This window comes from Urocitellus parryii, chromosome 8 (genome assembly GCF_045843805.1).
Source record: "Urocitellus parryii isolate mUroPar1 chromosome 8, mUroPar1.hap1, whole genome shotgun sequence".
NCBI lineage: Eukaryota > Metazoa > Chordata > Mammalia > Rodentia > Sciuridae > Urocitellus > Urocitellus parryii.
In genome coordinates, this window is record NC_135538.1 from 12,542,767 (window position 1) to 12,557,973 (window position 15,207).

At 39.1% G+C, this 15,207-nt stretch overlaps 1 protein-coding gene across 1 annotated transcript in view; it reads right to left on the bottom strand.

The window, feature by feature from the left end:
• The window catches only part of Oprm1 (opioid receptor mu 1), a 156,735-nt gene that overhangs the window by 108,521 nt on the left and 33,007 nt on the right, over positions 1-15,207 (bottom strand). Inside the window, exons 2-3 of the mRNA XM_077801758.1 lie at positions 7,436-7,788; positions 6,138-6,658 (exon numbers count right to left, since the gene is read on the bottom strand). Coding sequence (XP_077657884.1) covers positions 6,138-6,658; positions 7,436-7,788 — 874 coding nt within the window. The remainder of the gene's footprint in view (positions 1-6,137; positions 6,659-7,435; positions 7,789-15,207) is intronic.

Here is a 15,207-nt window from a genome sequence, read left to right on the forward strand (position 1 = left end):
CGGGGTAAAAGCGGGAGTTCATAATCCACTTGAATCAAACCGTGTAATATGATGTATTAAGAACTATGTAATGTTATGAACGACCAATAAAAAAAAATAAAAAAATAAAAAAAAAATAAAAAAAATAAATAAAGTCAAATCGTGTCAACTCACAATTATTTATTTCAGCCTATCAAATGATTGGTTGTCAGAATGACAATCAAGAGTCAGGTGGGTTTGTGATAGTCACACTCTTTCAAATGGTCATTGAGTTCAATGTGAGGGAAAAATGCAAATATTAAAAGTACTAGGAAGCTGCATTTCAAGTTTTTGGAGATTTAGAAGTAAAAAAAAATATGTGTTGTCATAGAAAGTTAAAAAGGAAAACTATCTACCTTTCACAGGTCCCCAAACTATGTGAGACAACAAATAAAGATTGAGGTGTTTCAAAGTATTAAATCTCAATAAATGAGAATGTTTTCATCATAGATGGCTATAAAATAAAAATTCACCACCTTATGTTTAGTCAAATAAGAAGATATATTATTTTTAATTACTTTTTCAAAGAAAAATAGGCTGCTGTATTTTATGTTACTTAACATTAATTGGAACAGTGAGCACAAGAAAATTCTGTACCAATTTTATTAGTTAACTCAAATCTTTAAAATTGAATCTCCCTAGAAGAACAGTGATCACCCAGAGTGAAAACCAGACCAGGGGACAGTAGAGCATATTGAGTAAGAGCCTGGTTTATAAAACCCAATTTAATCCTCAGCCACTACTTTTTAACTATGGCCTTGGGCAATGACTTCCTTAAACACTGCTTTCCCTGACTGTAGGGACTTTAATCCATCCCTCATGTGATTGAGTAAGTATAGCTTCAGCTACAAACTGATCAGTAGATGCTATTAGTACTATTCTTAGAGCCAAATATTTTTTGAGAACAGGCTAGTTTAACAATATTTTACTCACTCAGATTATAGCTAATTAGTAGAAAACACTAAGTTCTTATGTTATTTATGAGATATTATTTATTTCAAACTTAAATATACTGTAATTCCAATTACTTAAAGGCATATGTGTATGTGCACACTCATAACATGTGCACACACACACACACACACACAAAAGCGCAGATGACTGGAACCAATTTCCTTTTAAACCAATGAATTGACAGAATAGCCATTTGGGGTTCATTCACAAAATAGGCATTAATGTGGTCCAGTGCTGTAATTTTGAAAGCTATTCTCATTTGGGGCTTTTGTCACGGAAAAAAATGTCATTAAAATCATTTCCTTCCCAAATTAGCTCTCCACAGATGTCTTGTAAAAAACCAATATCCAGCTTGTGTGAGTGATGTGGTTGATTTTAAAAGTCAGACTTCTGCTTTTAGTTTAGCTGGGAATAATATAGTTTTATATTTAATTCAAACACAAAGCTTCTGCTAATTTCCAGACCTGCTACTTGCATTGAAATGTCCAAAAAAGTGGATTAAAAATGGTAACGAGAGGGTTTAGGAATGGACTTGCCATATCCATGAAGAGGAATGAGCAGGGCACAGAGTGTTAAGTTGATTGCTGTTATACGCTTTGTCCTATAAGGCTCCGTGACAGATACATTAGAAAGTTAAGACTTTTTCAGGGATGATTACATTGTTTTGCAAAACTCATAGTGTATTTGGTGAAGAATTTATCCCAATCAACTTGACGGGAAATAATTACCCAGGTCAGAAAATAGTAAATTTAGTAGTGTTTGAAGATAAAGTAACAGTTAAATCAGAATTTTCGATTTTGTGTTTTATTCAAAATGCAGATTCTTGGCTTCTGTCCTCACACAATGAGCTGCAATTTCTTAAAGATAATCTTAAGAATTTACGTTTCCTGGAGTCCAGAGTAAGGTTTGAGAATCTCCGGCTGCAATCATACAATGCTAATTAAAAATGGCAGAGCGCAGGCAAGTGGAGGAAGGCTGTGCGATGATGTTGGTCTGGACTTTGCCTCTTAGAGGTTGTTTGATCTATACAATTGTTTAACCTCCATGAGCAAGTTTACACATGTTTACACATCCTGATTGTTATAGTAAGCAGTTGTGATGGTGCTTATGAAAGTACTTTTTAATTTGTACACTGTCATAAGTATGTATGAGAACATTATACTAAGGTTATAGTTTCACTAACTGCTTGAGTAATAATTCAACAGATGCAATAGAGTGGTTCTTTTCCTATGTAATGTTAAATATTTTTAAAGATCACCTCAATGCTGAGATAGGAAATGCATATGTAAGTATAACTGGGCTGGAAACTAGTCGGGGAAGGCTGGTGAACAGTGAGCAGGGTTTCAGGTCTGGGTTGTGCCTGGATTGATCAGAGTGGTGGGGGAAGTGTTTTGAAGCACACTGGAGTTCAGTAGTCAACAGCAGGCTGGTGTGCTGTGTGGGCAGAGAATTCAGTCGCACTGAGAGCAGATGGAAAATGAGCGTCTATGCCTGAATGTACCTAATAAAGATCAAGAAGCCGTAAAGACAACAAGTTGAACATGAATCAGGCAGGCTTCAGCGGGAGTAGAAGCTGAGCCCTGGAATGAACAAACACCACACGAGACAATGTCTTTGTGTCCCCCGAACATTCAACCTGGAAAAGACCTCTTTAGGGCACCAAATCAGCTCTTGGTCTCATCAAAACCACTTGTTAAAAATAAATTTAGAAAAGAAGCATACATATACCCAAGTTTTAGAAAAGCATAACTTTTGATCGGAATACCAATGGCTGGGCAGGAGAAAATAAAGAAGCCTACCTTGAATATTTTCCTATTCGAACAGAGTGAGCCCGAAACCTTGCCAGAATCAGAAGCCATTGTCGCACTGTCAGTAGTCTGCACCAGAAAGAGGTCATTCCCATGTGCTCAGCATGCAAGATACCATGAGCTCACCCATCACTCATTCATTCGACAGATCTTTCTGGAGCACCTTTTAATATGCCAGACACCATGCTAGGTCGATTCTGGAGGCCCAAGAAGGAGCTTGACAGATGAATCCCTGTGTTACCAGCTCCTGCATCATATGTCTGCTGTGGATTGTTAGCAAAAGTGGCCACAAGTATCCACCCCTCCCCATCCACAGCTCTTTGTGGGGTCCCTGCGGCTCCTATCACCCCCCACCATTGAATATAGGTTGAGGTGCTGACTTTACCTCACCTATAAAGAGCATAGACATGGCTTTGTGCCACTTCTGACCCTGGGCCTCAGGAAGCTTTGTTCTCTTTTCTCTCTCTGAGTCCCTGGCCACTGTGAGAACAAGACTGGGCTAATGAGGACAAGAATCCTTCTGGAGCCGGCCATTCCTTCTGATGGGCCGACAGCCCACTGGTGGCTGACACTGAAGTGAGCTCGGACAAGACTGGAAGGGCAGTCCAGGCAAGTCTGGCCCAAGCGACTCATGTGTCACAACGGTAATGGATACAAGGGGGTGCTTCAAGGTTGGAATGATTTGTTAGGCAGCATAAACTTACAGAGATGCCTTTACCTACATAAATCTGACTCCAAGTTTATTTGGGGCATAGCATTTTCTCATGTCTTATCAAATTACCTTGATAACTGCCACATCGCCACTTCACTTTTCGCTGAATGGACGTGGCCACAGTATATAGTTGTCAGAAAACAGACACCCTGGGAAGGTTTGATATTGGACCTCTGATCTGCAGAATATGAAGTCGACTAGCGTGTTTGAAACATGACATATATAGCATAATGTATTTCTTGGAGAAAATACAAACACAAAACGTAAACCTGTATAACCACGGCAAACTTGTAACATGCAACTGAAAAGTTAACGCAAATCCAACGAGCTTTGTTTCCTTGCATGACGGCTCATGATGTCAAACAAACAGACAAAAAGATCCACAACAAAGACCCAACACCTGTTTATCAGATTCTGAGTGGGTACAACAAATCAAATAAATCCTAGAGGCAAGACCGTGAAGTCTCTGATTTCTCCTTCAAATCTAATTATGTCAATGTAGCCCTGAAACCATCACTATGGGCTTACATATGGTTCTAGTTGTCTGCATGTAACTGCCTTCATTCGAATGGTGACATATCAGTAGAGATGAGTGAAAGGGACCTTTGATTTATCTTGATTTTCAAATATGTCAGGGTGTCTTCCTCTTTTCCTGATCTCCCAGCTGGGCATTTGGGAAATGGCCAATTCCGGGCCTAATGTGTTTCTGCTGTTATCTGATAATGATACTGCTTCCCAGAGGCAGCAGTGAAGAGAAGTTTTAATTGGGTGTATTTTTAAAGCAAACCTTTTAGTTACTTAAACAGAACTTCTCCAGTTAGCTGCAGTCTGGCTGTGCCAGAACCACGCCGATGAGAAAAGCTGAATTTGGAAGGAAGTCAAGGGGAGCGTGGGGCTGGGAGCAGTTTCCATGTGAACAAGGCCAGTGAGGTGGCCGAGGCCCAACAGAGGCCTGGGGTACTTTACCAAGCAGCTCGGCCCCAAAGGGTTTGAAAGGGGGGGTAGGTGTAAGCACTAAGGGAGAAGGAGCCAGCACTTTCTAGTTGACATCCTTTGCCCCAACAAAATATAGTACTCTAAAGCAAATCATCTTAACCCTGGCTTAGGACTAATTGTTTTATATGTTATCCCCATATCAGAGACCCCAAATCCTTCCAAGTGACTCATAAGATTTTGAGAACCACTGAAAAGGAGAATGGCTTAGAAAAAGGAGCAGGTTTAGAGGTCTTGATGTGGAAAAATGAGAGAAGAGAAGCAGAGTAGAAAACCATTTCTTTCTGGCTTTTATTTCTGAGATGGAATTAGAAGTGAGACATGATAAGTTAATAATTTCCTTCTGGCTGGAGGTGGCTCTGCACCGCTACGGCGCGCTCTCCAGGGTGCCAGTTCTTGGGTTCATTTTAGCATCTTTCCTATCAGGGTATGAGAATTAATGTCCCTTGAGCAGATCTAGCTGGGCCACGTTACATAAGTCCTGGGGTCCATTAGGAGGGTGAGCCTGGGCTGGCCTGAGTGGCAAAAATGGGGACCCAAGGAGAGTCATGGGGAGACAGTGAGAGGGAGAGCTGAGCCCAGGGCTGCCAAGGCCTCCCTCTGGCCCTTCCTAGACCTCTTCATTTTTATGGAACGACTGTCCCCACAAGCCCTGCCCCTTCCATCTAGGAAATTTATCCAAAGTTCTGACCCAGACATTTACTTGACCGGAAGTTTGAATTTGAGTTCTGGGTTACAAAGTTATACCTGCTGTGAGTTTCAGATGCAGGGGTGATTTGGATGGGATTTTTGAAACATTTATTTATTTAAATGAATTTATGAGTATTTTAGTTATGTGTTTGATCGACTTTATAGGTCAGAGGTCAAATTTTGCAAAGCAGTGACTTAACAAGGGGACACTGTCTTGGAGACAACTTTTTCTCTTTCCTTGTTACTGATTCCAATACTGTGTGTAAATTTTGAATCTTCTGTGCCAACCCCATCTTGTCGTCTCCTGGGCCTAAGAATATATCTCCAAAATACAGTCACTCTTTCAAATGTTAACTCCTGACTGGTTTGACTAGTGTTACACAATTAACTTAATTCTAACAATTAGGTAATATGTTTTGTATTTTTTTCTAGAGTTCAGATATTAACATCTACTAACAAGAGTGGGAGTTGGCCGTTTTTTCCTCTTTTGTTGTGACACTGCTTTTCTGGAGTATTTTCTTGTCCCTGGCGGTGTTGGACAAGGCTTTTCACCCTCAGAACCCAGCAGGACTAGTTTTTGAGAAGCAATAGGGATACTGGAAGGATCTTTGAAATATAGAATATTTCTGGGGAAAATGAGACAGATTTCTAGATCAGGATCCCTTCCACAATATGGAAAGGTCATTAATTTTGCATAGAAGCAAAGGCCAGGAAGATAGTGATTTTTTAGCAGTTTATGGGTTTCTGGTGGGCATACCTCTTAGCCTCAATGAGCATATACAAACACACAGAGCACATTCTACCACAAAGCTCCTTTCTGCACCGTAATCCCATTGTGCTCCCTCCTCCCTCCATTCTCCCCCTGGTTACTGATGTCCTAAGGCACCGCAATCTTGGACCAGTACCAACAGCTATCATGTTTACATCACCCCAAGAGGTATACCCAGCTAGAAAGCGCGTACCTGATGGTTAGTCCTGTCCACCGTATTGGCCGTGGAGGGGTGGTCTCTAGTGTTCTGACGGATTCGAGTGGAGTTTTGTTGCTCCATGGTGGAAGAGGTTGGGATACAGAATTCTCTGAAGCATCGTTTGAAGTTTTCATCCAGAAATGCATAAAGGACTGGGTTCAGGCAGCTGTTTGTGTAACCCAGAGCAATGCAGAAGTGCCAGGAGACCGTCTGGAATGTGGTTTCTGGGATGGTGATCAAGGCCTTGATGATGACGTAAATGTGGATGGGCGTCCAGCAGACGATGAACACTGCCACCACCACCAGCACCATCCTGGTGATGCGCCGCAGGTTCCGGTCCTTTTCTTTGGAGCCCGAGAGCATGCGGACACTCTTGAGGCGCAAGATCATCAGCCCATAGCACACGGTGATGATGAGCACGGGCATGATGAAGGCAAAGATGAAAACACAGATCTTCAGCAGGTTCTCCCAGTACCAGGTCGGGTGAGAGAAGGTCAGGGTGCAGTCTATGGAACCTGGAAGAAAAGCGGTTTAAGAAAAACTCAGCGCAATATCGAGGTCTATCGTCACATTTTAATACTGCCATTCTGCGCATGCGTTTACAGCCTTGATCAGGGCTGGGCTGAAGCAGAACCGGGTTGAGGCTGTCACTAAGCAAGCCACCAAGGATAGATTGAAAGAAATGTGGAAGAAACTCAACTCTGCTGATTTTCAGGGAAAGTTAATTTTGGGGGGTTTCTTTCTGCAAATTTCCCATTTTCTGGTCTACTTTGGGCATATTATGCATTCATTAAGTGAGTGATTATGGACCTTTCACCAGGAACTAGACACTCGGTGGGATTTGCATTGATGTAAGAAATATGAGCATTGTCTAAAGTTTCTAGGAGGTTGCAGCAAATGGATATTTTCATTCCACTTTGAGGAAGATAGGTCATTATTTTTCTGTTTGGTCTAAAAAGACAAATTTGTCATGTAGGCAACTGCCTGGAGTTCTAAAACAAGCCTCAGAGAAATACTTTTGGGAGAGCTAGTTTCATATTTACTTCCCACTTTGATAAAGTAAGCCCAGAGAAATCAGAAACAAATAGATTATATTCTCTTTAAGATGTTTAGTAGGCTTAAAATTACAGGGGGGGGGGATTCCCTCCTCAAAGGAATTTTGTTAGAAAGAATAATTAAAATAATAATTGGAGGAAGACATTGGGCCACTCCATCCATTCTACTTGGCCCATGGCACTGCCAACATATCAAACTATTAGCCCTCCACCCTTCAGCCCTTCGACTCCACTTACCCTGCCTGTATTTTGTGGTTGCCATGAACATCACAGGCAGACCAATGGCAGAAGAGAGAATCCAGTTGCAGATGTTGACAATTTTGGCATTTCGGGGAGTACGGAAATCCAGGGCCTTGACCGGGTGGCAGACTGCGATGTAGCGATCCACACTCATGGTGCAGAGGGTGAATATGCTGGTGAACATGTTGTAGTAATCGATGGAGATCACGATCTTGCAAAGGATGGTGCCAAACGGCCACGTTCCCATTAGGTAATTGACACTCTGGAAGGGCAGGGTGCTGGTCGCCAGGGCATCTGCCAGAGCAAGGTTGAAAATGTAGATATTGGTGGCAGTCTTCATTTTGGTGTATCTGGGAGATGAAAGGAAAGCAGTGACAGTCAGTGTAGATGCCAGCCTGAAAGTCAGGTGAGAGTCCAGCAAGAAGATTGCATGGATTAGTGGAGAACATTTGAGATTACAGATGCAACACTTTAGGTACTAGCTTGACTACTTACTTGTGCCTTTGGGCTAAATACAAAATTTCTCTATCAGTTTTCTTATCTGCAAAGTGGTTATAATAATAGCAAACATGCTGATTTCATTGGCAGGGTTTCTTTGTTTGTTTGTTTTAAATGTGGTGGTCCCTGTCGTAGGTGTAATTGACACAGAGCTCTCTTTCAAGTGGTAGAGGCAGAGACTGAACAATAATTCTAAATATTTAACAGAACATTTTTCATACATATAGTTAAAATTATTGAACACTGCGCTAGTACAAGAGTATTGTGTATTCACATACATACGCAGCAAAGTGCACATACACACTCACAGACCATCATGGGGGAATGGAAATGAGCATCCCTCAGAGCACAGGCTAAGGAAGCACAGGCTAAGGAAGAGCAGAAGGGAAGACATCCTGGATGTGCACATGCCTGGGATTAATCTGAAGTGTTGGTGGGAGGAAGCCATCTTAGGAAGAGAGAAAATAGTGAGAATCCTAACAAAGAGGTGGAGTTGAAATGGCATGACGTGTGTGCTGGGCACTGCAGGAGGGTGAACTTTCGCCAGGAAGAGGAACATTTCAGCAGGAATACAGAGGTCTGGATGTGCACAGATGTGTGTGCCATGGTAAAAGATTATGCTTCATCCAGCTGATGATAGGGAACCCAAATTTGTTTTGTTTTTATTTTTTAACAGTTGTATTGAATTGTAATTGATATATGATTAGTGACACATAAACAAAGTATAAAACTTGATAGGTTTTGACATATGTACACACCTGTAAAACCACCATAATCAAAATCAGGGATTGGAAAACTACACGTTGTAGATCCAATTGGGCCATTGCCTTTTTTCATAAATAGCTTATTGAAATTCACTCACACCTATTTCTGTGTACTATTTTATCTATAGTTGGTTTGATGCTACAATGGCAGATGAGTAATTGTAACACAGATCATGGGAACTGCGAAGTGTAAAATATTTAGTATCTTGTCCTTTAAAGAAAATGATGCCATCCCCTGATCCAGTTATTTAGCATATCAGCCCCCAAAAGTTTCCTCTGAAACTCTTTTTTTAAACATCAAATTGTATACTTTATTTATTTATTTGTTTGTTTATATGTGGTGCTGAGAATCAAACCCAGTGCCATGCACGTGCCAGGCAAGCACTCTACCACTGAGCCACAAACCAACCCTCCTCTGCAACTCTTTAATCTTTTCCTCTTGCCCCTCCCCTCCTCACCCCTTACCCCACAGTTTCCAAACAAATCACTTATAGATACATTTGCATTTTCTAGAATTTCTCACCAAAAATTATTCAATATGTGTTCTTTTTTTTTTTTTTTTAAATCTTGCTTCCTTCACTTTGTGTAACTAATCTGAGTTCCAACCATGTTGTTACATGCACCAGGGGTTCATCCCTTTTAGTTCTAAGAAGCACTCCATTGTATGGCTGTATCACAAATTCTTTATCCATTCATCTGCTAATGGGAATTGACTTGTGTATGGCTTTTGGCTACTATATATCAACTGTTATAAACATTCATGTACAAATCTTAATATAGTCATATGCTTTTTTCCCCCCTTCTGGTTAAGTATCTGTAAGTATTATGTCTTCAAAGCCTGCAGGAAGTAGAACTACCAACTAGAAAGCTAAGCAGGTACATTTGCAATAGAAAATTATGTAGAACGGTGGAGACATATCTTGCAAATACTGAATATCTATTCTGTTTTACAGTCAACCTCTATTTACCCCGATTCAGTGACAGAACCTCCATTTCTCTCTGGAGGGAGCACTCTCCCATTCTCAGACCATGTGCTTTGTAACAGGTTCTATTACTAGTGCAGGTGGGAAGACATTGAGTGAATACAGCAACAGTGAGGGGTCGCGTTATGTCTCAGCGGAGCTTTTATGGTTTGGATGTGGTTTGCTGCCCCAGGGTTCATGTATCTGAAGCTTGGTCCTCAGTGCAGTGATGTTCAGTGGCAGTGGGACTTTTTGAGAGATACAGTCTGTGAGAAGTAATTAAATAATTGAGGTTTTGCTTCAAAAAGAATAAAGGTAGTTCTCTGGTTAGTTTTTGAGGGGGGGGGTTGTTAAAAATGAGCAAAACTTACCTTCCCTTTGGGTCATATAGCCATTTGCCATGATGTGATGCATTTAGAAGACACCACCACAGCTGACTCCATGCTATTTGGAATTTTAGTCTCCAAAATTGTGAACTAAATAAACTTTTTTTTTCTTTATATTTTACCCATTTTTGTCACAGTCATGGCAAATGTACTAATAAAAAAATTAACAAGACTTTTCTGAAGGGGTTTCTAGAGAAAGAGTATGTGAGTTTTTCCCACAGGGCTCAAACCTGTTAGGAGATACGGTGTGTAGTTGCTGGAAAAGCCTAACTGCAAATGGACCCAACCCAGAAGATAGAGAATTGAAAGAACAGAAGAGAATCCCATACTTGAAGCCAAGTCTTCTTTAGGCTTTTTATTTGCACAATACACTGAATTCTTTTAAACTTTAGCTGGTGTTACTGTTTTTAAGTCATATGAGGTTAAAAATCTAACTCATTTAACTCAAGGTGGTAGACCCATTGGTTTAAAGTCTTTATTCTGTGTTCAAGGAAAGCATTTTGGTTTCAGTGAACACCAGGAACTCAAATTATAATGGATTGCATGAACCTCCTATGGGGTAAGAGCTTGGAACTATTTCTTGAGCTCTAAGACTCAGATCTTGTGTCTATGCTGCAATACATGGATGGAAAGTTGCCTTTACCATCTGAGGGGCTTCTGATTTTCAGTTCGGGGTTTTGTTTTGTTTTATTTTGTAAGTTACTTTAGAAATTTTACTTCCTTAAAGTATTTTAATGGGCAAAGGTAGGGAAAGCCATTTAACTTGATGATATAAATCAAAGTGATTTCAGTGAGGGCTATAAATAGGCAAATCTAAAAAGATAATTTAGACAAGATCATTCAAGACACACAAATAAGCAGAAACCAAAATTAAATCTGATTTTAAGCTTTTAAAGCAACTGAGATTTCTTGAAATTTAAGAAGTTTAAACATTTTTTATTTTGTTTATAAACAGATGGTTCTTCCCCAAAGCAAAAATAAATAAGTAAAATAAATCACTCTTGCTAGATATACTACTGATTGTAGACCTGTCTGATCCAAAGGCACACTCAGCTGCATCATCAACCACAATTGACTTGTGTGCATCCTATTGAGAAGCCCTCACATTTCACATCTGATCTTCAATAGAATGTTTTATGTTAAATAATTGGGCTCTTTAGGGTCATTTTTTTTTATTCATCAGACTTTGAACCTTCTCTTTTGGCTTGTCTGAGCCTGAGGTCTTCAAAATATATGCTTATTTCAATTTAATAAAAATAAATTCTTCTTCTGGAATGAGGTATTTATGAAACAAAATTAGGATAGGGCCCATGATGAAAGGAAAAGTGAGTGAGTGTGTATGTTGACCAGCTTAATTTAGACATTCTACAATGCAAATGATTTTCAAAATGTCATATTATATATATATATATATATATATATATATATATATAAATTTGTCTGTTAATTAAAAATAAAATAATATCAAGTGAATATCTGTTGAAACTATTTCGTGATCATTTTATAGGAACAATACTGTCTGATTTTTCTCAAGTTATCCATAGAGCCTTCCTCTAAAGATAGTCAGCATGCTGATCCCAATTACACATGCTTTGAGTCTTAGCAATATATTAAAGAAAGCTGAGCTGTTTTCTAAATAGGTGAAAGAGAATTATACAAGACGGGAGGTTTAGGAATTCCAGTTGCCTTCAGCACACACCCAGAGGTTTTTATCTGAGATAGTCTAATTGGACAAGCGGAAATGACATTTAGCACACACAAGCTTCTTGTTCTGCTCTGCTCTGATGTGGTGGTGGGAATGTTGTCCCCAGGAAGTTAGATGCATGATGAAGACCCATTAGAAATTGTCCTAAGGGTATACACTTGGTGTCAGCAAGTGGGCATAGGATTTTGTGTTCATCTTACCCGAGTGGGTCTGAGTAGAACCATTGGAAATTTCCATCCTCTGTGCCCACTCCTCCCTTCTTGGATAGTATTGTGCTACTCCCAGAGCCTTCCTGGCATTGGCTGCTCCCACTATACCGCTTGAACTGGGCCTTCTAAGCAGTGGCCCAGGCTACTTTTTAGTCACTAAAATTTTTTTATAATAGATATTTCTTTAAGTTTGTTTTAGATGATTACTTTTTTGTTTTATGAGCCCCAAATAATTACCAAATAATTCTTAAAAAAACCAACCTTGGGTTCTTCTTAGGACCTTCAATGTTTGATCCAGTGATTGTACAGAATACAGGTGCCATGTTGGAAGCCCACCAGTACGCTTGGAGATGTCCATCCTTTTTATGTGTTTATCAAATCATTCCTATCTATCATTATATTCATTCTTCATACAATCTCTCAAAACTATTCCTACTTTCTAAAAATTCATTGATTTTGACCAAATTTTACCAAATGAAATTCCACCGAATAAATTATGTGATCTTACCAATGGACAGTTTAATTTTGTTTTGTTTTTGAGCTAATTTTCCTAATTTTGATGACTCTATCTCAGTTCAATAACAAAACTAACAAAGGGAGCCTAGAAGAGGGAGAATAGAATCCAGCTTGTTGGTTTTATACCAAACCACGCCCTTCATGTTCAACTACATTTTAGCCCATTAGGATATCCGAGACTGTCTCCTTGTGCTTTTTCTGCCCTTTCACATTTTTACCTAGTTGAGTGAAAAAGAAAGATATTTCACTTACTAAGGGTTCAATGAGCCTCTTTTATACATTCTGCATTGTACTTGGACAGGCAAATTGCTGCCATGACTTTTATGTGCACTTACCTTCTCATAGAAAACCATATTTTTGATGCCGAAAGCCCTCTCTGGAGTATCTTTTTAATTCTCATGATTAGTTGGTGAAATCCATTTTAATAAAGTGCTTGTCCTACATTTTAGGGACATTCCTGAAGAATGTGCTCCAATGAGTACCTTTCTGATTTCTCCATATTATATCCCAGGTATCTCTGTGTCTGTGCGCAGTGTGTGATATGTGTGTGTATGGGGAGGGGACCCCAAAATATTAAATCCAAAAGCAACTAATGATTATACTCTCATTTTCTATTAATACAGAAAGAGACCATGTATTAGTTTGTTATTTTCTGTTGTGCTCTCACTAACTCAGTGAAGGAGGGAAGAGAGGATTTTGCAGTTTGCCGTAAAATGTTCTGACAGATTTCATTTATATTTACTTCAAAGTGGTGTCACGTGTTCACTGAGCACCAGGAGCTGACACCAGCAAAGGTCGACACCAGAGTAGTGGCTTCACACACCTGAGCCATGCAGAAGTAAAGTGTTTTTTGCTTGCCCGTTTGCCTCAAAGGAGAAGAAAGTTGTTAGTTTGCCTCAGAAGGGAAGAAAATAGAGCCTTCCAGAAAACGAGACACAGAGGAACCACCTTGCAGAGGTCAACTAGCTGTCCTCTGTGTGTCACCAGAGTGGATGGTCCATAGTCTTCTTGGTTGAGTGTTCCTCTCTTTATCTACATCCTTGTCAACTTTGTTTTCTCTCCCTATTTTCTCTACTTTCTTCCTTCCATGTCTATTTTTGACAAGTCATGAGAAAATTATCTTTCAGACAGAGCAGGGGAATGCTGTGCTTTTTTGGAGTAAAGATGAGCTTTATACCTGGAAAATGTACAATGAACAATTGATCACATTTTCATTTTTGACCTTGGTATTTGAAAAAATCAGCAAAATTTGACTCCTCTGAATAATTGTGAAGAATCTAATGGTGCACACTGCTGTCATACTAACTCTCCTGCTAATTTCACCACTTAATTCTATTTTGGTTTCTGTTTGCCTCTTTTCTTCAATTCCTTTATTTTACTGTATACCTTTTTTGATGCCCTCTTTCTGGAATTGGAAGTTGGGGGGAGGCTGGGGAGGGCACATGTCAATATACCACTCCTCTTGGACATAGGGAAGGAAGTTTAGGAAAAACTCTGCCCATTAGGCCCCAAGACCCCCAAAAAACTGTTCTTTGAAGAGCCCATTTCCTGTTTCATTTACTTTCTGAAAATTTTACATCAGGACATGACTAGCACTTGCCTCATTAGAAATTGATATGAATAATCATGTTTTGTCACTTTGATTTCTGTATTCTGTGATATTTTTATATTATAGAAAGGCATTACTATGTTATATTCTCTGATGGATACCAACAGTTATAAGTGCATGAGATGTTCTTATCTGTGACTTTAGGTTTTTGTTTGTAAATATACAGATTATTACTTTTGGGTTTAAATGACTTTGAAAACAGCATCAGAGTATTCATTTCTGGAGTTAGAGCTTTGTGGTTCATGGATAACCATGCTTTGCTTTTATTCTAAAGACCTGTCTTTTAGAACTTAGATACAGCTTTCAAAATTAGAACTTCTAAGAGAAAAGGAAATATATTTTAGGATATGAAAGTTTTACACATAAGAAATAATCAAGTGTACATTATCAGCAACTTCAGATAATGGCATCTTCCTGAATATTTCTTTAATATTTCAGGAACAGTAAAGAATGTGCTGTTTTTAAAACATATGATAAAATAATGCCAGCAATATTGATAGAAGTTTTTTTTTTTTTGAAAAATACCAACACTGATATCAGAAAATTTTTGTAGCAGCTTTTTGAAGCTCAAATGTATGCTGTAGATGATACATATTAGAAAGCATAGACTGTCCATAAAACTTTCTTTTCAACTTAATTCAACAAACACAAGGCTTCAGATATACTTTTGGTGATAACATGGTACCAACATCCTGTTTGGTGATGATCATAGTTTGGCAGTGATGTCAGCAGTCCATATAAGTAGAACAAACAGCAGCATAAATAGATCATCAAAGCAAACAAAAACAAAGGGTACTTATCTGTTGGGCATAAAAACTAGCACAAGAATAGTATCAGCAAATAAATGCTGGTTGAATGGAACTGAGTAAAGAAAGGAATAAGATTTTTTTTTTCCAAAAAAATTTATCATGGTAAAACTAAACAGGTATTTCTTAGGGTATCAGCAACTTCTGAAGTAAAAAGAAAAATGGACCTTGATAAGCCATGGTCAAATTAAAAAAAAATGAAACCAACTCCTCTGGTCACGGAAGTTCATAGAAAGATAAGAGGGAGGATCCAAATGACTTTCTAGACCTCTTGTCTAATCACTGTATTTTGGGGCAAAGGCCCTGAGGCCCAG